The 21876-nt window shown below is 54.1% G+C and overlaps 1 protein-coding gene across 10 annotated transcripts; it reads right to left on the bottom strand.

Annotated features, from left to right (window-relative positions):
- Positions 1-135: 135 nt before the first annotated feature.
- CPT1C (carnitine palmitoyltransferase 1C) lies at positions 136-21510 on the bottom strand. 10 transcript variants are annotated; one of them, XM_035284719.3, is made up of 19 exons: positions 21304-21510; positions 20162-20316; positions 17072-17211; positions 14608-14779; positions 14236-14337; positions 13993-14130; positions 10293-10370; positions 9956-10063; positions 9773-9857; positions 8691-8988; positions 8388-8570; positions 6892-6997; positions 5490-5606; positions 3575-3742; positions 3207-3341; positions 1789-1941; positions 914-1027; positions 697-789; positions 136-449 (listed from the first exon to the last, which is right to left on the bottom strand). In XM_035284719.3, exons 2-19 carry the CDS (start codon positions 20300-20302, stop codon positions 264-266), a joined length of 2517 nt encoding a protein of 838 aa, XP_035140610.3. In that variant the 5' UTR covers positions 20303-20316; positions 21304-21510; the 3' UTR covers positions 136-263. The 10 variants fall into 10 exon arrangements, with proteins under 10 accessions (XP_035140610.3, XP_078215568.1, XP_078215569.1 ...); XM_078359442.1 differs by having other exon boundaries at positions 3575-3739; XM_078359443.1 differs by having other exon boundaries at positions 8691-8886.
- Positions 21511-21876: the final 366 nt, after the last annotated feature.

Here is a 21876-nt window from a genome sequence, read left to right as displayed (position 1 = left end):
CTGTGGTTGAAGCTGTGACTGCCACTGGGAATCCCCGGCTGGGCCTGGGAATGGATGGGAGCATCTGTCCTCCCCTACCCTGGTCCTCACCTCTTCCACCCCTGCCCTGCCCACGAGCACAGCAGACACCACACACCCAGCTCACACATCTTTATTGGCCTGGATGTGGGGTTGCCAAACAGGCTGCCCTGTCCTGTGCCATCCCAGCGGTGGCCATCGTCACCCTCATTCCCAAGGGGAGGCCAGCTGCCTGCTGGAAGGAGTCAGAGTTCAGGGGATGTCACAGATGTCTTGGAGGCCCCAGTCTGGTGGGAAAGAAATCCACACCTGCGCCTCGAAGCCTCCTCCCTTGAACTTCTGAACCGGCGCTTAAAATGCTGCCCTGCTTGGAACAGGGAGGCCACATCCAGCAGGGCATCCTCAATGTGCTGCCCCAGCCTGTGGGAGTCCTGGAAGAAGAACGGTGTCAGAGCCAGGGGGAGCTGGGAGACGGGATCCTGGAGGCTGAGAAATAAGAGGGCTGGGGGCCTGGACTCCTGGGTCTGAGGGAGGAGGGAGCTGGGGACTAGACTCCTGGGTCTGAGGGAGGAGGGAGCTGGGGCCTGGACTCCTGGGTCTGAGGGAGGAGGGGCTGGGTGCCTGGACTCCTGGTTCCCGAGGAAAGAGGGAGTTGGTGGGTACACACGTTTGTCTCACCGTTTTTGTGCTTGACTTTTTGCTGGAGATGTGGAAGGTGATCATGTCATCCCCCATGAAGATATAAGAAACACCATAACCATGCTCATCAGCCTGGAGTCCGAGAGAGTGAAGGGAAAAAATAGCTCCGCTCCCCTCTTCCCCCACCACGCAGGTGTGCCGGCCCCCAGCCCCTCTTTCCTTAGGGTCTATGGGCCGCACCCACAGCTCCACTCACAGGCCCGAATCCACCGCCAGAGGAAACATAGTCCGGGTAATTGTGGACGTCAAACAGGTGCATTTGCTGAACAGGGATCTGGCTGGTGGACAGCTGCCACTGCTCCGAATGGACCTGAGGACACGAGACCATCACATGTGCGGGACAGAAATCTGCAGGTCTGGTCCTTGTCCACTTCCCTGGGCCTGTCTCACCCCTAAATCCGGGCAACCTTCTCCCTGACCACGCCCTCATCCTGGCCACGCCCTTCTCTGGCCACACCCCACCCTCTTCTCACCAACCGTCTTTCTCCCCTTCTCACGGACCACGCCCCTTATCTGACCACGCCCCTTCTGCCTATCCGCTGCTCTGACCCTCTCCCCTTCGCTCTGCTCCCTTTGCCTGTCTGCCTTCCGCCTTTCTTGCCCCTGCTCTCCCTGGCTTCTCTGCTGATGCGTCCTTTTTCAACATCACCCTCTTTTTTTTTTTTTTTTTTTTTTTTTTTTTGAGACAGAGTCTTGCCCTGTCCAGGCTAGAGTGCTGTGGTGCGATCTGGGCTCTCTGCAATCTCCGCCTCCTGGGTTCAAGGAATTCTCCTGCCTCAGCCTCCCAAGTAGCTGGGATTACAGACACCAACCACCTAATGTGGTGGCCCCGCTAATTTTTGTATGTTTAGTAGACACGGGGTTTCACCCTGTTAGCCAGGCTGGTCTCCAACTCCTGACCTCCAGTGATCCGCCCACGTCGGCCTCCCAAAGTGCTGGGATTACAGGCGTGAGCCACCGAGCCCGGCCTTGATGATTCGTCCTTTTTCAACATTGCCCTCCTTTCCTGAAGCCTCTCCCTTCTTCCACAGTCTCCCACCTCCCTCTCTAACCCTTTCCCTGTGCCCCAACCTGGGTCAGGAAGGGCGACTGCAGGTGGAGGAATCGGGACACGATGTAGAGCGCGAAGAGGTGGCGGTCCACTCCCTGCCCGCTCATGGCTGCCTTCAGCAGAGCCTGGTGCTTGTCCACTGCCACGCGCAACAGGGCGAGGCACTGGGGGTCCTGGGGTCCCCAGGTCATGGTCACAGGTCATGGAAAGACAGAAAGTCGACTTAGTGCTGGGCCCGCAGCATACCTGGCCTCAACCCAGCTTGCCACATCCCTGCAAGGTGGAAATATCAACCCCATTTTACAGATGGGGAACTGAGGCTTAGAGAGGGGAAATCATGTGTCCAGGTTCACACAGCCAGGGGAGCCAGGAGGGTTCCTAGGTGTGTCTGGCCCCAGAGCCCAAACTCCTTCCACAGAACCACAATACCTTATAGGTGTGGGGTGAGGGCGCAGAGGTACAGGGCAGGTGGGATCTGGGCAGAGAGGATATGGGAAATGTCACGAAGGAAGGTCACAAGGTCACATAGAGGTTAAATGGACAGAGTTACAGTGCAGAAATGAAGTCCTGGCCAGGCGCTCTGGCTCACGCCTGTAATCCAAGCACTTTGGGAGGCCGAGGCGGGGTGGTGGTGGGGAATTCACCTGAGGTCAGGAATTCAATACCAGCCTGCCCAAAATGGTGAAATCCCATCTCTACAAAAAACTAGCCGGGCATAGTGGCACGAGCCTGTAAATCATAGCTACTCGGGAGGCTGAGGCAGGAAAACTTGAACCTGAGAGATGGAGGTTGCAATAAGCTGAGATCACGCCACTGCACTCCAGCCTGGGTGACAGAGCAAGATTCTATGTCAAAAAAAAAGAAATGGGAAGCCAGGCTCAGTGGCTCATGCCTGTAATCCCAGCACTTTGGGAGGCAGAGGCGGATGGATCATGAGTCAGGAGATCGAGAACATCCTGGCCAGCATGGTGAAACCCCATCTCTACTAAAAATACAAAAAATTAGCCAGGCATGGTGGCACATGCCCATAGTCCCAGCTACTCAGGAGGCTGAGGCAATAGAATTTCTTGAACCCGGGAGGCAGAGGGGTTGCAGTGAGCCTAGATCTCCCCACTGCACTCCAGCCTGGGCAACAGAGAGAGACTTTGTCCCAAAAAAAAAAAAAAAGAAAGAAAGAAAGAAAGAAAGAAAAGAAATGGGGTTCCTTCTTGGGCGCTCTCCCAGTGCCCCACTGAGACCACCATGAAAGCAGATATCGCACTAAGCTGGGCTGTCTCCCCCCGTCAGTGAGCTCTTTGAAGTCATAGGCCAGTTCTGATGCATCCCTTGCCCCTCGTGCCCATCATGGAGCCTGGCTTCAGTAGTTCCCATCAATGTTTGCAAGTGGACGAGTGAGAACACAGAAATGACTGAAGCCTCCAGCGAGGCCTACACCCACTGTCTTCTCTTTGTCCTCCATGGCTCTCACAAAGCTGCAGGCCTCCCTCGTGCAAGACCGCACCGTCTCCGTCCGGCCTTCCAGGAACAAGCGCGTCATGGCCGACTCATAAGTCAGGCAGAATTGACCCCTGTCCTGGGGTACAAGGAGGAGAGGAGGCTTCAGCTGGGCTCAGGAAGTCGTATAGACTTGACCCATCTCTGTCCAGACCTCCAGCCTCCTCAAGCCAGCCCAAGAATGGTTGGGAGAGAGAATTCAAGATGGTAGACCCGCAATGGCAATGTTCACAAGGAGCTATGGAGGGGCAAGTTGTGGGGCTCGGGTGGACCGAGATCCTGAAGGGACTGTGCTTGGGGAAACCAACTGACCCGGAAGTGGGCCAGCTGCAAGGCGATCTGGATGAAGCTGTCTGAAGAGAGGTGGCAGCGTCTGATGAAGCTCTTGCCAAACAGGGAGAATGGAAAGACATGGCAGTCGACATTTTCAGACAAGATCTTGGCTCCCCGCAGGGCTACAGAGATGGAGGAGTGGATCTGCTGGGGCAAGAGGGAAGAGGGGTGGCTGGGGTTACAGATGGGGGTAGCATGAAAGCCAGGAATGAGGCTGGAAGCGAAGGTGGACGTGGAGTTAGGGTTGGGGCAGAATATGGAAATGGGGACAAAGAGAAGAGAACGGAAGGATGAGATTAAAGATGGGGATAGGGCAAGGCGCAGCGACTCACGCCTGTAATCCCAGCACTTTGGGAGGCCAAGACGGGTGGATCACTTGAGGTCAGGAATTCGAGACCAGCCTGGCCAACATGGCAAAACCCCATCTCTACTAAAAATACAAAAAATTAACCAGGTATGGTGATGGACGACTGTAATCCCAGCTACTCGGCGGGCTGAAGCAGGAGAATTGCTTGAAGCCAGGAGGCAGAGATTGCAGTGAGTGGAGATCGTGCCACTGTATTCCAGCCTGGGTAACAAGAGCAAAACTCTATCTCAAAAAAAAACAAAAAAATGGCTGGGTGCGGTGGCTCATGTCTGTAATCTCAACAATTTGGGAGGTTAAGGTGAGTGGATCACCTGAGGTCAGGCGTTTGAGACCAGCCTAGACTGGTCGGGCGTGGTGGCTCACGCCTGTATTCCAAGCACTTTGGAGGCCAAGGCAGGTGGATCACCTGAGGTCAGGAGTTCAAGACCAGCCTGACCAACATGGTGAAACCCCGTCTTTAAAAAAATACAAAAATTTAGTTAGATGTGCTGGTGGGCACCTGTAATCCCAGTTCCTCGGGAGGCTGAGGCAAGAGAATCACTTGAACCCAGGAGTGGGAGGTTGCAGTGAGCCAAGACGGTACCATTGCACTCCAGGCTGGGCAACAGAGTGGGACTACGTCTCAAAAAAAAAAAAAAGATGGGGATAGGAATGGCAGTGCAGACTGGAACAGGATCACAAGAATGCGGTTGGGCCACAGTTGAAGGTGGGATTGGGGATGGGGATAGAGGTGGAAGTGAGTGGTTTGGAAATGGAACAGGGAAGGGGGTTGGGTATGGAAGTGAAGTTGGGCATGGGTTGTGGTTGGAGGTGGGTTGAGTACAGGACGGGGTTAGAATTGGGTATTGGGTTGGGTATGGGGGGTTGGGGTTGGGGTTGGGTATGGGGAGTTGGGGTTGGGGTTGGGGTTGGGTATGGGGGGTTGGGGTTGGGGTTGGGTATGGGGGTTGGGGTTGGGATTGGGGGTGGGTATGGGGGGTTGGGGTTGGGTATGGGGGGTTGGGGTTAAGTATGAGGGGTTGGGGTTGGGTATGGGGGGTTGGGGTTGGGGTTAGGTTTGGGGTTGGGGTTGGGTATGGGGGATTAGGGTTAAGTATGGGGGTTGGGGTTGGGTACGGGGTTGGGGTTGGGTATGGGATGGAGTTAGGATGAACGTGGGGTTCAGTTGAGGTGTGGTGGTGGTGTTGGGATGGGATTGGCCATGGAGATGAATTTAGAAGGAAAATGGAGTGGGGTTGTTGCTGGGGTCGGACAGTGGTGGTTTTGAGTCTGAAGAGGGTAGAGACGGGGCTGGAGTTGAGGTTGGGATTGCTAGTGGGAGCAGGGTTGGAATTTGGGCTGGGGATGAGGTCAGGGTTGGGGTTAGAGGTGGTGGATGCATTTGGCCTGATTTGGAGGGTGGCGGAAGTGTGGGTTTCAGGTTGTGGGTAGGAATGGGTTTGATTTTCAGGTTGGGGGTGGGGATGAGTTTGGAGTCAACACTAGGAATCTTGGGACTTGGAGGAAAGGCCAGAAACCCAGCCTCACCTGGTCTGGAAGATCCCATTGCAGCCGCTGGGGCTGGGGTAGTGTGGGGTCCGGGTGTCCCTTGCAGTGGCCGTCTGCTGAGTAGCCCAGCTGAAAGCATTCTGTAGCCAGAGTGAACTGTGGGCAAACAGAGGCTGTCAGAGTCCCTTCCGCCCTGTGGACTGAAGCCATCTAACCCAGGACCTTTGTCATACGTCCCTTTTTGGGGGTAGGGGACAGTTCCTGAGAAACAGAAAGCTCTGATGTTCACAGATGGGGCCTCAGGTTCATGTTCATCAAGAACAGGACTAATACCAGTACTCAACTGGCGTCTACGGTCCCTGCACTTCCTTCTTTTTTTTTTTGACAGGGTATTGCTCTGTCATCCAGGCTGGTGTGCAGTGGTGAAATTATAACTCGCTGCAGCCTCAAACTCCTGGGTTCAAGCCACGCTCCTCTCTCAGCCTCCTGAGTAGCTGGAACCACAGGCATGTACCACCATGCCTGGCTAGTTTTTGCTTTTTTTTTTTTTTTTGAAACAGAGTCTCAGGCTGGGCTGGTGGCTCATGCCTGTAATCCTAGCACTTTGAGAGACCGAGGCGGGAGGATCACTTGAGGTCAGAAGTTCAAAATCGGCCTGGCCAACATGGTGAAACCCCATCTCTCAAAAATTTAAAAAAAAAAAAAAAAAAAAATTAGCTGGGCGTGGTAGTGCACGCCTGTAGTCCCAGCTACTCGGGAGGCTAAGGCAGGAGAATTGCTTGAACCCAAAAGGCAGAGATTGCAGTGAGCTGAGATCGAGCCCTTGCACTACAGCCTGGGCAAGAGTGTGACTCTGTCTCAAAAAAAAATTAATAATAATAATAATAAAAAGAAACAGAGTCTTGCTCTGGAGTCTTGGGTGGAGTGCAATGGCGTGGTCTCAGCTCACTGCCACCTCTGCTTCCCAGGTTCAAGTGATTCTGCCTCAGCCTCTGGAGTAGCTGGGATTACAGATGCCTGCTACCACACCAGCTAATTTTTTTTGTGTGTGTATTTTTAGTAGAGACAGGGTTTCACCATGTCGACCAGGCTGATCTTGAACTCCTGGACCTTGTGATCCATCCACCTTGGCCTCCCAAAGTGTTGGGATCACAGGCATGAGCCACTGTGCCCAGCCTGGAGTCATCTTCTTGCTCTGTAACTCCTCAATGTGTGACTCTGGGAAAATCACACATCTGGGGAAATCTGAGCCCCATTTACCAGCTCATCAAAAGGAAATCCTCATCCTACACCCCTTTCTTCGCCTGGTGACCCTGGGCCAACCTCTGCCTCTCCCTGAACCTCAGTTTCGTTTTTCTTTTCTGACCCTAAGGCCCTGGAGAGGACAGTCTTCAAAGATAGGGCAGGGGTCCCCAGAACCAGGGGGTGCTGGCCACCCTACCTCCCACATGTGTCCTGAGATGGGGCAGTCGGCCCAGGAGTGCTCCACGCTGAGCCCCAGCTTCCCATTGGAGAAGACGATTAGGGTGAAGGATTTGTCAAACCAGCTGTCGGGGAGAGTTCAGAGGGGTCACCAAGAGAATGGGGCAGGGGGAACTCGGGGTGCTTTCTGAGGGACTTGAGGGAGTTTTCTAGATGGGGAGATGTGGGGAGCCATTAGGTGCTGGTGTGGGGATCTCCACTGAGGGGCCCCAGTAGTGGCTCTGGAGGTCTCCAAAACATGTCTGGGATTTAGAGTTTGGAGATTTTTTTTCTGTCTTTTTTTTTTCGAGATGGAGTTTCACTCTTGTCGCCCAGGCTGGAGTGTAGTGGCGATATCTCTGCTTACTGTAACCTCTGCCTCCTGAGTAGCTGAGGGTTCAAGTGATTCTCCTGCCTCAGCCTCTCAAGTAGCTGGGATCACAGGCAAACACCACCATGGCCAGCTAATTTTTGCTTTTTGCTTTTTTGAGATGGAGTCTTGCTCTATTGCCCAGGCTGGAGTGCAATGGCATGATCTTGGCTCACTGCAACCTCTACCTCCTGGGTTCAAGAGATTCTCCTGCCTCAGCCTCCTGAATAGCTGGAACTACAGGTGCCCACCACCACACCTGGCTAGTTATATTTTTAGTAGAGATGAGGTTTCACCATACTGACCAGGCTGGTCTCAAACTCCTGACCTTGTGATCTTCCCACCTTGGCCTCTCAAGGATTATAGGCATGAGCCACCTTGCCCGGCCTAATTTTGGTATTTTTAGTAGAGACAAGATTTCACCATATTGGTTGGGTCGGTCTTGAACTCCTTACCCCAGATGATCTGCCCCTCTCAGCCTCCCAATGTGTTAGGATTACAGGCGTGAGTCATCACGCCCGGTCTAGAGTTTGGACATTTTTAGGGAATTTGCTGAGGAAGGTTCAAGGCTTTTGGGGGTGTTGGGAAGTCAACGGGACTGCCCTGGGCCTTGGAATTCAGTGCCTGCCAGGCCTGAGAATCTCTAGGTCTGGAAGTCAGGGCCTAGGGCCCTGGGTTGGGTACCTGCATGAAGGCCTGAGGACTGAATGGTCCAAGTTCTGAGGCTGAGGTTGCCAAGTCTGGGGTGCCGGGGCCTAGGAGTCCTGGGTTTGGTGGTCCTCAGGTCTGGGGTCCCTGGGTCTGGGAGGCTGAGTGTGGGTTCTGAACCTGGGGTCCCAGGTTGAGAGGTTCTCTGGGTCTGAGGGTTTAGCTCAGGGTTTTGGGAGTCTCAGATTTGGGGGTCACTGTGTCTGGGTTACAGGTCATGCATCCCAGATCGAGGGGTTCCCCAAGTCAGAGGTCTCCAGGTTCCAAAGCACTGGGTCTGGGGTCCTCAGCTCTCTGCAGGTATGGGCTCCCAGGTCTGGCTATCTATCACTGGGGGTCCTAGGTCTCATACTGGATTCTGGGGTGCCACGTCTGGGGGCCCCATCCAACTGACTCACCGGTCATGGCCCCGGCCGGCCAGCAGGGCATGGGCATAGGCATCCAATGACGCCGCTGGGTCCTCCCTGGTGAGACCCGCGGGCTCAGCGTCCAGTGACACAAAGAAAGCGGCCCCTTCCACCACCTCCAGGGCCTCTGCCGCCTGGGTCTTCAGGGACGTCCGCACCTGGGCCCACGTGTCCCTGGAGGGCCCGACATGTGCCTGAGTCCACCCTACCCAGCCACCACCCGGCCCCACCCCTGCCCTTCCACAGCTGCAGGACACTGGTGACCTCTGAGAGCCCCTGACCCCTGACCCCTACCTGGGAGCAGCAGTCAGAGCGGCCAGATGTTCCTCGTGGGGGCAGGCCGGTGACGGATCATCCAGGATTCGCTGAAACTGCTGCTCCAGGGCCCTCGGGGAAAGCAGGCTGTTTCGGGAGTGGGTCCCCACGCGGAAGAATCGGCCTTGGTGGAAGACAGCCACGTGCTGGCTGTCGTGGAGGTGACGGATGTGGTCTAGGGGTGGCGTTGGCAGAAGCATAGGGGCAGGAAGGCCAGCCACAGAAGGATAATGACCTTTTCTTTTTTTTGAGTCAGGGTCTCGCTCTGTTGCCCGGGCTGGAAGGCAGTGGCGCAATCTTGGCTCACTGCAACCTCCGCCCTCCGGGTTCAAGCGATTCTCCTTTCTCAGCCTCATGAGTAGCTGGGATTACAGACACCCGCCACCACACCTGTCTAATTTTTGTATTTTTAGTAGAGATGGGGTTTCAGCATGTTGGCCAAGCTGGTCTCAAACTCCTAACCTCATGATCGCCTGCCTCAGCCTCCCAATGTGCTGGGATTACAGGCGTGAGCCACCAAATAACAATCACTTATTACATACTTCTTAGGTGCTGACAACTGTTCAGAGCACCCTAGGATGTTTATTTACTTATTTTTTGGAGACAGAGTCTCACTCTGTCATCCAGGCTGGAGTGCAGTGGCGCAATCTCGGCTCACTGCAGCCACACCCTCCCGGGCTCAGGTGACCCTTCCACTTCAGGCTCCCAAGTAGCTGGACCCTCAGGCACATACCACCATACCTGACTAATTTTTCAATTTTATTATAGACTGGATCTCATTACGTTGCCCTAGGCTGGTCTTGAACTCCTGGCCTAAACAATCCTCCTCCTTGCCCCCCGACCACAGTGCTGGGATTATAGGTGTGAGTCACTGTGCCCACCCCCAGGTACCATTATTATCCTGCTTTAGTGAAAGCTGAGGCTCAGAGAGGGTAATAATGTGCAGAAGGTCACACAGCAAGGAAGTGATGGATCCTAACTCAGGCAGGTGGACTCCAGAAAGCATGCTCTTAGCCACTATATTGTTCTCCCTCCACCAGTGGGGATGGGAAGAGTCTCACCTTTTTGGACCCCTGGAATCCGCGTGGTGTTGAAGATCTTCTCGTACTGGGCAGAGCATAAGGGACGCATTCCCATCAGCAAAGTCTGCAGGAAACCATGGGCTGTGAGCTGCCTTCCAGGACCCACGTGGCCCAAAGGCCACAGGACCACAGCTCCACCCTAGCCCACTGGGCCCCTCTTACCGGGGGGATCTCCTGGCGGTTTAGGCGGTGGCGGTACAGGAGGAGGGCATGGATGGCATTTCCAGCGCGAGCTGCCTGCAGAGGCGTGGGTGTGACATACAGGAAGTCCTGGGGACCAGCAGAGGGGACAGCAAAATGCCCGTGGTCAGGTTTGCCCCAACAGGGCCCCTGACCCAAACACAGATCCTGACCCCAAAAGAGGGCGGAATGACGAATCCCAGCCTGTGTATCCAGATCCAGGTTACTGAGCATGAACGTCATATTCCACCCAGGTACCCCAACCCCAGATCCGGGGCCTAGAACCCTCACCCTGCTCCAGAGCCCCTCCCCTTCTCACCATCATGTAGTAGTTGCTGTTCACCATCAGCGGGTTTCGGGAGCGCAGGTACACAAATTCCTCCCACCAGTCGCTGACCTGGGAGCAGGGTAGGAAGACACAGTGAGGGGGGAGGGGCAGCAGGACAGGGAAGCCCCCAGATGTTCCTGTGTCAGGCAGGGAGGATAGAGCCAAAGAAGCCAGCCATATTGTGGTCAGGAACTAGCAACCACCTAGAAATCCAGCCCCGGGGTTCAGTCAGCTAAACCCTGTTACACTCTGGCAGCGGAGTATCGCACAGCTGTTGGAGAGAACAAGGTGCAACCAGGTGCGGTGGCTCACGCCTGTAATCCCAGCACTCTGGGAGGCTGAGGTGGGCAGATCACCCGAGGTCAGGAGTTCAAGACCAGCCTGACCAACATGATGAAATTGTGTCTCTACTAAAAATACAATAATTAGCCAGGCGTGGTGGTGTGTGCCTGTAATCCCAGCTCCTTGGGAGGCTGAGGCAGGAGAATCACTTGAACCTGGGAGGCGGAGGTGGCAGTGAGCTGAGATTACATCACTGCACTCCAGCCTGGGCGACAAGAGTGAAATTTCATCCAAAAAAAAAATAGGGATGGGCGAGGTAGCTCACACCTGTAATCCCAGCACTTTGGGAGGCTGAGGCAGGAGAATCACCTGAGGTCAGGAGTTTGAGACCAGCCTGGCCAACATGGTGAAACCCTGTTTCTACTAAAAGTACAAAAATTAGCCAGGTGTGGTGGTAGGCACCGGTAATTCCAGCTACTTAGGAGGCTGAGGCAGGAGAATCGCTTGAACCTGGGAGGCAGAGGTTGCAGTGAGCCAAGATCACACCACTGCACTCCAACCTGGGCAACAAGAGCAAAACTCCACCTCAAAAAAAAAAAAAAAAAAAGAAAGAAAAATAAACAGAACATAAATGCGAAATTTACAAAACAATAAATATGTGAAATAATATATATGTATAAATACATGAAATTTTTTACCTTGCCAATATCATAGTAAAAGTCAAACAATGAAAAACACAACTGAAAGCACTGTGATAAGACTTTAGCTGGCCTTGTAGGGTTTTTTTTTCTTGTACATAAAATAATAATGTGTGTTATTACTGGCAGTTGGCCTGGAGGTACAATAAAATATACAGGCCAGGTGCAGTGGCTCACGCTTGTTACCCCAGCATTTTGGGAGGCTGAGGTGGGAGGATAGCTTGAACCCAGGAGTTTGAGACCAGCCTGGGCAATAGCAAGACCCCATCTCTACAAAAAAGCTTAAAAATTAGCTGGGCTTGGAAGGGTGAGGTGGGAGGACAGCTTCAGCCTGGGAGGTCAAGGTTGCAGCGAGCCGTGATCATGCCACTGCCCTCTAGCCTGGGTGACAGAGTGAGACTCCCTTCCAAGAAAGAAGAAGGAAAGAAAGAAAGAAGCAGAGAGAAAGAGAGAGGGAAAAAAGAGAGAGGGAGGAAGGGAGGTAGGAAAAGAAAGGAAAGGAAAGAAGGAAGGAAAGGGAAGGAAGGAAGGAAATGAAAGGAAGAAAGGGAAGGAGGAATGGAGGGAATGAGGGAGGAAGGCAGGAAGAAAGGAAGGAAGGGAGGGAAGGAAGAGGGAGGGAGGGAGGAGGGAGGGAAAGAAGGGAAGAATGAAATGTGTGTGTGTGTGTAAACAGAATCTTGTCCAAAAGCGTGCAGAAAAAAAAAATTAACTAGAAAAGCAAGGCCCACATTCCCTTCTACTTCTCCAGACATTTCGTCCCTTTCCTCAGGTTTGACCACCTGACCTTCCCATGTTGGTGCCCGCTGGGGCTCTACCGAAGACCCTCTTCCCTGCCCCTCTCATTCTCAAATCAGGTTTTCTCATCCAAGCCCAGTGTCTCACTGACCTACAATGGTAGGGCTCACAGTGACTTCCTCTCCAGCCTTCCACCCTCCAGTCTTTCCCCCACACCAGAGCTGACCCTGCCCCTTCCCGGCTCCAAACCCTCCCGTGCCTCCCTAGGACGCCCAGGATGGAGTCCGGGACCCTCAGTCTGGAGTTCAGGTCTCTCCCGCCACTCTTCACTCTTCAACTCCTTCGTTCTTTTTGCTTTGTTTTGAGGGAGTCTCACTCTGTCATCCAGGCTGTAGTGGCATGACCTTGGCTCACTGCAACCACCTCCCAGGTTTAAGCGATTCTCTGCCTCTTAAGTAGATAGGATTACAGCCACATGTCAGCACACCTGGCTAATTTTTATATTTTTGGTAGAGACAAGGTTTCACCGTGTTGACCAGGGTGGTCTCAAACTCCTGACCTCATGTGATCTGCCCACCTCGGCCTCCCAAAATGATGGGATTACAGCATGAGCCACGTCGCCAGGCCTAGCTCTGGAATTCTCGTTCAAACTTTGGAAGATGTGGGTGGAGCTCAGAAAATTGGAGCATCTATACCCTAAACCTCAGTGTTAAGTATATACGGCTGGGTGTGGTGGCTCATGCCCGTAATCTCACCACTTTGGGAAGCTGAGGCGGGCAAATCATGAGGTCAGGAGTTTGAGACCAGCCTGGCCAACATGGTGAAACCCTGTCTTTACCAAAAATACAAAAAAATTAACCAGCTGTGGTGGTGCATGCCTGCAGTCCCAGCTGGTCCGGAGGCTGAGGCAGGAGAATCGCTTGAACCGGGGAGGCAAAGGTTGCAGTGAGCCAAGATCGAACCACTGCACTCAAGCCTGGGCGATAGAGTAAGACTCTGTCTCAAAAATATATATATATAGGCTGGGCACGGTGGCTCACACCTGTAATCGTAGCACTTTGGGAGGCTGAGCCAAGTGGATCATGTGAGGTCAGGAGTTCGAGACCAGCCTGGCCAACATGGTGAAACCCCGTCTCTACCAACAATACAAAAAGTTAACCGGGTGTGGTTGCACGTGCCTGTAGTCCCAGCTGTTTGGGAGGCTGAGGCAGGAGAACTGCTTGAACCCGGGAGGCAAAGACTGCAGTGAGCCGAGATTTCGCCACTGTACTCTAGCCTGGGCAACAGAGGGAGACTCTGTCTCCAAAAAAAAAAAAAAAAAATTAGGCCGGGCGCGGTGGCTCAAGCCTGTAATCCCAGCACTTCGGGAAGCCGAGGTGGGTGGATCACGAGGTCAAGAGATCGAGACCATCCTGGTCAACATGGTGAAACCCCGTCTCTACTAAAAAAATATATAAAAAATTAGCTGGGCATGGTGGCGCGTGCCTGTAATCCCAGCTACTCAGGAAGCTGAGGCAGGAGAATTGCCTGAACCCAGGAGGCGGAGATTGCGGTGAGCCGAGATCGCGCCATTGCACTCCAGCCTGGGTAACAAGAGCAAAACTCCATCTAAAAAAAAAAAAAAATTAATATATATACACAAATATATATAAATGTAAATTTATATAATAAATATATATTATGAGCATATGTATTTATTATAAAATATAATATATATAAATATATGTATATATAAGCATAAATAAATATATATATTTATTGTTGAGGTTCGGGTATAGATGTATGTGAGCGGGGGCTTAGTGTATTGGCCCCGAGGCCAGGCCCAGGATGGGGACTTGGGGCCATCCTCCAATCGCGACAGGGGGCGCGTGGGTTGCGGGCGCGTTGTGGGGCGCAGACCTCGCAAGTTCAGCAAGGCGAGCTCACACCCTTGGCCTTTCAGGTGGGGCCTTGGTGGCGGTGGCGGGACTCACATAGTTGGACGCCCACCAGGACTTGAGTCGCAGGTGCCACTGCAGCAACGACGCCTGCAGCCTCAGGAATTCCTGCGCCAGGACCGCGGTCCAGTCGAAGTCCTCGTCGGAGAGGACCGGCCGGACCGACTCCAGGTACTGGAGGGGAGAAGAGGGCAGGTCACGCCCCGCCCACCCGCGCGCAGTTTCGCCCCGCCCACCCGCGCGCAGTTTCGCCCCGCCCACCCCGCACGCCCCGCCCACCTTGCGCACAGTGTCATGCACGGAGGGCACCGGCTGGCGCGGCAGGGAGCGCTGGTAACTGAAGAGCATAGGGTGGCGGCCGGAGAAGATGCGGACCAGGGCCTGGGGAAGAGGAGTCACAGGGTCATTAAACCCTCACCGGGGCCAGAGAGTTGAGGGGAGCAGGGTCGACAGTGGGACAGAAACCCAAAGAGAAGGACACAGAGACTGAGACGGAGCATCAGCGACCCTGAGAGAAAAGGGGACAGAGACCCAGAAACAGGGGACAGAGACCCAGAGAGAGGAGGACAGATACCCACAGAGAGAGGAGGACAGAGAAGCGGGTCTTTAATATCCCAGGAAAGCCAGAGCAGGGCTGTGCCCCTCCCATACCAGCCAGGTCTTGGTGGGAGAGGACATGGCTCCATGGGGCTCAAGAAGCCAGCCGTGGTAGGACAGAAGCAGCCTCAGGGCCACGTGCAGCGTGAAGATCAGGGCTCCCCACAAACACGAGGCAAACAGCGCAGCTGCCAGGACCCCCCGGAGCCCGTGGTGCTGCCCACCCCTGCGGGGAGAGAAAGAGAGGCTGGGCCTGGGTCTCCTGGCCTCAGAAGCTCCCTCCCTTCTAGCCCTCTCCAGCCCCCTTCAGCCCCTGCCCTGGTCTTTTGGCTGTCAGATAGAGAAGCCCATTTTTTGTCATCTGTAAAGTAGGAGCTCTGTGACCCCCTCCGGCTCCTTCCATTGTGGCAGCACCAAGCTTCCAAAGTCACTTTCCATGGAAACTGGTAGGTGCTTAATAAATGACAGCCATTATTTCTATTGAGAGGACACTTTTTCCTCCCAGCTATCACAATAGTTCTAAAACGGTGGCTCCTGGGAGCAGCGCCTGGGAGCTTGTTGGAAATGCATATTCCTGGGCCCCTGTGAGACCTAACGAGCCAGAATCTCTCCGGGTGGGGTCCACCAATCAGCATTTTAATATCCCATCCAGGTGAGTCCAATGCAAGTTCAAGTTTAGGAAAAGCTGGTCCAACGCTACATGAAATCAACACGTTTGTTTGCAAAGTTTGCAGATGTCACCTGGAGAACCTGGGTCAAATCACTTTCCCTCTGTAGACTGTGTAAAATCTAGCCTTCCTGGAATTTTTTTTTTTTTTTTTTTAAGATGGAGTCTTGCTCTGTCGCCAGGCTGGAGTGCAATGGTGCAATCTTAGCTCACTGCAACCTCTGCCACCTGGGTTCAAGCGATTCTCCTGCCTCAGCCTCCCAAGTAGCTGGGACTACAGGTGCCTGCCACCACGCCCAGCTAATTTCTGTATTTTTAGTAGAGACGAGGTTTCACCATCTTGGCCAGGCTGGTCTCAAACTCCTGACCTTGTGATCTGCCTGCCTAGGCCTCCCAAAGTGCTGGGATTACAGGCATGAGCCACTGTGCCAGGCTTTTTTTTCTTTTTTGGAGAGATGGGGTCTCACTATGTTGCCCAGGCTGCTCTCGAACTTCTGAGCTCAAGCCTCCTGCCTCAGTCTTCCGAAGTGCTGGGATTACAAGTGTGAGCCATGGTGCCCGGCCTCCCTCTTGGAAATGTCTACATCTGATCCTGGGCCTGTCCTTTGGGGCCATCTGCACAAAATCTGGATCTTCAGCCACTCCCATGAATAACTCCTGCACTCCACTGACTCTCAGGCATGATTTTCATGAATTCTTCCAGCACTCTAAGAAGCAATTATTCATACCCCCACTTACAGATGTAGGCCTTGACAATCAAGAATGGTGGGGTCTCCTGCCTAAAACTACATAACTAGAGATGGGCAAAGCTCATACTTTTTTTTTTTTTTGAGACAGAGTCTTGCTCTGTCACCAGGCTGCAGTGCAGTGGCGAGATCTCATCTCACTGCAACCTCTGCCTCCTGGATTCAAGTGATTCTCCTGCCTCAGCCTCCCAGGTAGCTGGGACTGCAGGGGCGCACCACCACACCCCTGCTAATTTTTGCATTTTTAGTAGAGACGGGGTTTCACCATGTTGTCCAGATTGGTCTCAAACTCCTGTCCTCAGGTGATCCACCCGCCCTGGCCTCCCAAAGTGCTGGGATTACAGGCGTGAGTCACCGTGCCCAGCCTTTTTTCTTGATACAGAGGTTGCCCAGGCTGGAGTGCAGTGGCTCGATCTCAGCTCACTGCAGCCTTGACCTCCCGGGCTCAGGTGATTCTCCCACCTCAGCCTCCTGGGTAGCTGGCACCACAGGTGAGAGAGCTACCGCACCCAGCTAATTTTTTGTATTTTTAGTAGAGATGTGTTTTCACCACATTGCTCAGGTTGGTCTCAAACTCCTGGGCTCAAGAGATCCTCCCACCTTGGCCTCCCAAAGTGCTGAAATTATGGGCTTGAGCCACTGTACCCAGCAAAGCTCACAATTTTTTTTTTTTTTTTTGAGACAGTGTTGTGCTCTGCCTCCCAAGCTGGGGTGCTATCTGGGCTCCCTGCAACCTCTGCCTCCTGGATTCAAGCAATTCTCCTGCTCCTCCCCAAGTAGCTGTGATTACAGGCACACACCATCATGCCCAGCTAATTTTTATATTTTTAGTAGAGTCAAGTTTCCACCATGTTGGCCAGGCTGGTCTCAAACTCCTGACCCCAAGTGATCCGCCCACCTTGGCCCCCCAAACTGCTGGGACTACAGGCGTGAGCCACCGCACCTGGCTTCACCTCCCTTTTCTTCGTGCTATACCTTTATTAATCTGACCCAAAATAAGTCTCAGAGGTTATTTTTTTGTTAGCGGGTACCCAGTGACAGAGAAACTTACTGGGTGGAGGGAGAACGACTAGGGGCTACTGGGCTGAAGTGGGGGGAACCTCACCAGTCGGGGAGCAACTCTTTGATCTTCTCCATCAGTCCCAAGGAAGGGTCCAGCTGGAGGAACCAAGCAAGCTGGATGGCACTGAAGAGGAAAAGCCAGCTGAGGGGGCTGGCAGGGAACACACCGGTGAGAAAGTCATTCTGTGGGAGGAAAGGGCATCCATTCAATCACCTGCCCTCTCCTCTCAGCACCTGTTCTGTGCCATCCTCAGACACTGTTGACCACCCAGTGTGTGCTGAGCCCTGAGCTGGAGGCTCAAGATCCAGTGGGGACAGGGAGACCCGGGCCCTGCCCTCAGGGAGGTCAGTCCGGAATGAAGTAAGGTTACTTATTTATTTACTTATTTTGAGATGGAGTTTTGTTCTTGTTGCCCAGGCTGGAGTGCAGTGGCGTGATCTCGGCTCACTGCAACCTCCGCCTCCCGGGTTCAAGCGATTCTCCTGCCTCAGCCTCCAGAGTAGCTGGGATTACAGGCATGCACCACCACACCCAGCTAATTTTGTATTTTTAATGGAGATGGGGTTTCTCCATGTTGCTCAGGCTGGTCTCGAAATCCTGACCTCAGGTGATCTGTGTGCCTCAGCCTCCCAAAGTGCTGGGATTATAGGCATGAGCCCCTGAGCCTGGCCAGTAAGTATTAATTGCTGTAGGAGGAACTGTGAGCTGGCAAGTTACAGTTCGAAGGCATGAGGGAGGGCTCCCTGGAGGAGGATATTCTCAGGCAGGATCTCGAAGGGGAGATTGTCGAAGGCAGAACAGGCCGGGCATGGTGGCTCACTCCTGTAAACTCAGAACGTTGGGAGGTCAAGGAGGAGGACGCTTGAGCGCAACAGTTCAAGAGCAGTGTGGGCTCATGCCTGTAATCCCAGCACTTTGGGAGGCCGAGGCAGGTGGATCATGAGGTCAAGAGATCGAGACCATCCTGGCCAACATGGTGAAACTCTGTCTCTACTAAAAATACAAAATTTAGCTGGGCGTGGTGACAATCACCTGTAGTCCTGGCTACTCGGGAGGCTGAGGCGGGAGCATCACTTGAATGCGGGAGCTGGAGGTTGCAGTGAGCCAAGATCATGCCACTGCACTCCAGCTTGGCGACAGAGTGAGACTCTGTCTCCAAAAAAATAAAAATTAGCCAGGCATGGTGGCGGGCACCTGTAATCCCAGCTACTCAGGAGGCTGAGACACAAGAATGACTTGAGCCTGGGAGGCAGAGGTCGCAGTGATTCGAGATCACACTACTGCTCTCCAGCCTGGGTGACAGAGAAAGACTCTGTCTTAAAAAAAAAAAAAATTGGCCAGGAGCGGTGGCACACACCTGTAGTCCCAGCTACTTGGAAGGCTGAAGCAGGGGGATCGCTCGAGCCCAGGAGTTCAAGGCTGAAGTGAGCTGTAATAGCGACACTGCACTCCAGCCTGGGTAACAAAGATCCTGTCTCAATTGAAAAAAAAAAAAAAAAAGCAAAACGATCCCTGTTCAGAGCAGGGGCTGGAGCTAAGTAAGGGCTTCTAGAAGTCCCAGGTCACGGAATGAATGAGGAATGAACAAGACACAGGGTTACTAACTACACTCCTCTGGAAGCCTGAGAGAGATGACCAACGTTTAATGAACACTTACTACGTTCCAGGTGCCATTTACAAGGATTAACTCTTTAAATCCTCCCCAAACCATGTGAAGTACTAAGATGAAAACACTTGGGTTCAGCCAGGTACAGTAGCCCATGCCTGTAATCCCAGCACTTCAGAGGCCAAGGCGGCAGATCACCTGAGGTCAGGAGTTCAAGACCAGCCTGGCCAACACGGTCAAACCCCATCTCTATTAAAAATACAAAAATTAGCCAGACATGGTGGTGAGCACCTATAATCCCAGCTACTCAGGAGGTTGAGGCAGAAGAATCGCTTGAACCGCGAGGCGGAGGTTGCAGTGAGCTGAGATTGTGCCATTGCACTTCAGCCTGGGTGACAGAGTGAGACTCAGTTTCAAAAAAAACACTGGGGTTCAAGGTCACACAGAGAACATGGTTAAGACAGGGGGTGGTGGCTCACGCCTATAATCCCACCAAATCAGGAAGCTAAGGCAGGAGGATTACTTGAGCCCAAGGGTTCCAGACCAGCCTGAGGAACATGGCAAGACCCCATCTCTTAAACAACAATTGGCCGGGCGCGGTGGCTCACGCCTGTAATCCCAGCACTTTGGAAGGTCAAGGTGGGTGAATCACGAGTTCAGGAGATCCAGACCATCATGGCTAGCATGGTGAAACCCCGTGTCTACTAAAACATACAAAAAAATTAGCTGGGCATGGTGGTGCACACCTGTAGTCACAGCTACTTGGGAGGCTGAGGCAGGAGAATTGTTTGAACCTGGGAGGCAGAAGTTGCAGTGAGCCGAGATTGTGCCACTGTACTCCAGCTTGTCGGCAAATTGAGACCCCCATCTCAAAAAAAAAAAAATTAGCTGGCTATAGTGGTGTAGTCTACTATAGCTGGTATAGTGCCTGTAGTCCCAGCTACTTGGGAGGCCAAGATGGTTAAGCCCATGAGGCCAAGGCTGCAGTGAGCCATGATTGTCCCACAGCACTGCAGCCTGGGAGACAGAGCCTGCCTCAAATAAATAAATAAATAAATAAAAACAAAAAGAGGCTGGGCACGGTGGCCTGTACTTCCAGCACTTTGGGAGGCCGAGACAAGCCGATCACTTGAGGTTAAGAGCTCAAGACCAGCCTGGCCAACAGGCTGAAACACTGTCTCTACAAAAATACAAAAATTAGCCGGGCATGATGGTGTGTAGTCCCAGCTACTCGGAGGCTGAGGCAGGAGAATTGCTTGAACCTGGAGGAGGGTTCAGCCAGGTACAGTAGCCCATGCCTGTGAACCGAGTGCAAAAAGTGAACAGAGGTTCTCAGTCGGTGTGGATCCCAGAAGTGAGCTACGGAGAAACAGCTAAACGGGTTCTGGAATCAGACATCAAAATTCCCCTAAAAGTGTGATAGGCTCCCAGAAATGGACCAACTGAAATGCCGGAAGTGAGCCTCAGACATCCCGGAAGCAGAAACCTGGATCCCCGGAAGGAAACCAACGAGCAGCATTCCTCACCCAGAAACGTGAGAGATGCCTTTTCCAGGAGCGCAGGCCAGAGAGGTAGATCTCCTGCAGCACAGGGGCACTGAGTTCCACTTCGGCCCCGTCCGAGGTCAGCGAGGGTCGGAAGTCCACGGCCTGGTGCGCTTCTGCCATTTTACGCTGGAGCCCTGGGTGTCCGGCAGAGCCATTCTTCAGGCCTCTAGCCCCTCCTCCCTCAGACCCAGGGGTCCAAGCCCCAGCCCCTCCTCCCTCAGACCCGGCAGTCCAGGCCCCAGCCCCTCCTCCCTCAGACCCGGCAGTCCAGGCCCCAGCCCCTCCTCCCTCAGACCCGGCAGTCCAGGCCCCAGCCCCTCCTCCCTCAGACCCGGCAGTCCAGGCCCCAGCCCCTCCTCCCTCAGACCCGGCAGTCCAGGCCCCAGCCCCTCCTCCCTCAGACCCGGCAGTCCAGGCCCCAGCCCCTCCTCCCTCAGACCCGGCAGTCCAGGCCCCAGCCCCTCCTCTCTCAGCCCCAGGATCCCTCGCCTTCAGCCGCCTCCTGGCGCGCCGACCCAGGACTGCATAACCTAGCTCATCCTTCTCTAAGCACCTGAGGGGTTTTGAGGGTTCTGCTTTGTAGACCTAGAGGTTTTGCGGGAAGGACGTCAATTGGGGGCCTCTGTGAACGCGTGGAGAGGCTAGAGGGACAGCTTACGTGAACTCCTCCTTTACCTGCTCTGCCAAGAACACGGTGCGGGGGCATTGCCCTCCCCCTCCCCGTACAGGACTCTCGAGATTCGGGGGTCGGGGGTGGAGGAGGGAAACCGGCTCAGGGTGAGTTTTGGGGTCTTAAAAAAAACATTAGTTTTAGACCCATAAGAAACAAACTCCTGTTAGACATTGACGGTGTCCACCCCATTTCCGCTTCTCATGCCAAGGCGAGGGGGGTGGTATCTATAAATCCATCCGCTCTGGGGTGGCCCAGCGTCCCCTCCCCCGCCCGGGCTGGAGGGGCTGGGGAAGGAAGCACCCACTGCGCATGCCTCGCAGCCTGGGATGCTGAGGCTGTGAGCGGAGGCGAGCGTCGAGGACAGGTGATGGAGAGGCTTGCACGCGCAACCCTAGACGCAGGCCTCCAGCCCCGGCAGGAGCCCGGGCCCCTGGGGTCCAGCACTTACCACGTTGAATCAGGGGTCCGCCGGCCGGATCCTGGGAGCCAAACCCGAGTCCACCCCCGCCCCCCAATTTTCAGTGCCGGCCCCAAATCTCCCGCTTGCATATGTCCAATCCCGGTGCAAGGAGTCCGGGTCGACAGGCCTTTGGAGTCCTGCCCACCCGTAGATCACCGTCACCCAGAAACCCCGATTCCTGTCTCGCGTGTCCCTAGCCGGGTATTCGGGTCCCGGGTTTTATCCCCGCCTCCTTCCAATCCCCGCGTTCTATTCCCGCCCCCTTCGATCACGGCGTCCAATCCCCTCTGTCCGTTCGATCCCCAGGCCTCCGTCTCCTTTCGCCCGGCCAGATTCTCCACCATTTGGTGGCTCGCATTCTGTGCAGCTTGTTCGGAACCCGGGTTCCTGGGCTCCCCACTCAGGGCATTGTCTTATTCTCCTGTCTCTTGGGGGAACAAGGCTCAGCTGGGAGGTCGCAGCCCACCCCTGGTGCATCCTTAATGTCTAGCGCGTAGGGTGCCAGCCCTTTCACGCCAGGGAGGGCGGAGGGATGTTTGGAGGTCGGGACGGCCCCCCAAA

The sequence above is a fragment of the Callithrix jacchus genome, chromosome 22 (assembly GCF_049354715.1).
Source record: "Callithrix jacchus isolate 240 chromosome 22, calJac240_pri, whole genome shotgun sequence".
Taxonomy (NCBI): domain Eukaryota; kingdom Metazoa; phylum Chordata; class Mammalia; order Primates; family Cebidae; genus Callithrix; species Callithrix jacchus.
This window is presented reverse-complemented; position numbering and strand designations above follow the sequence as displayed.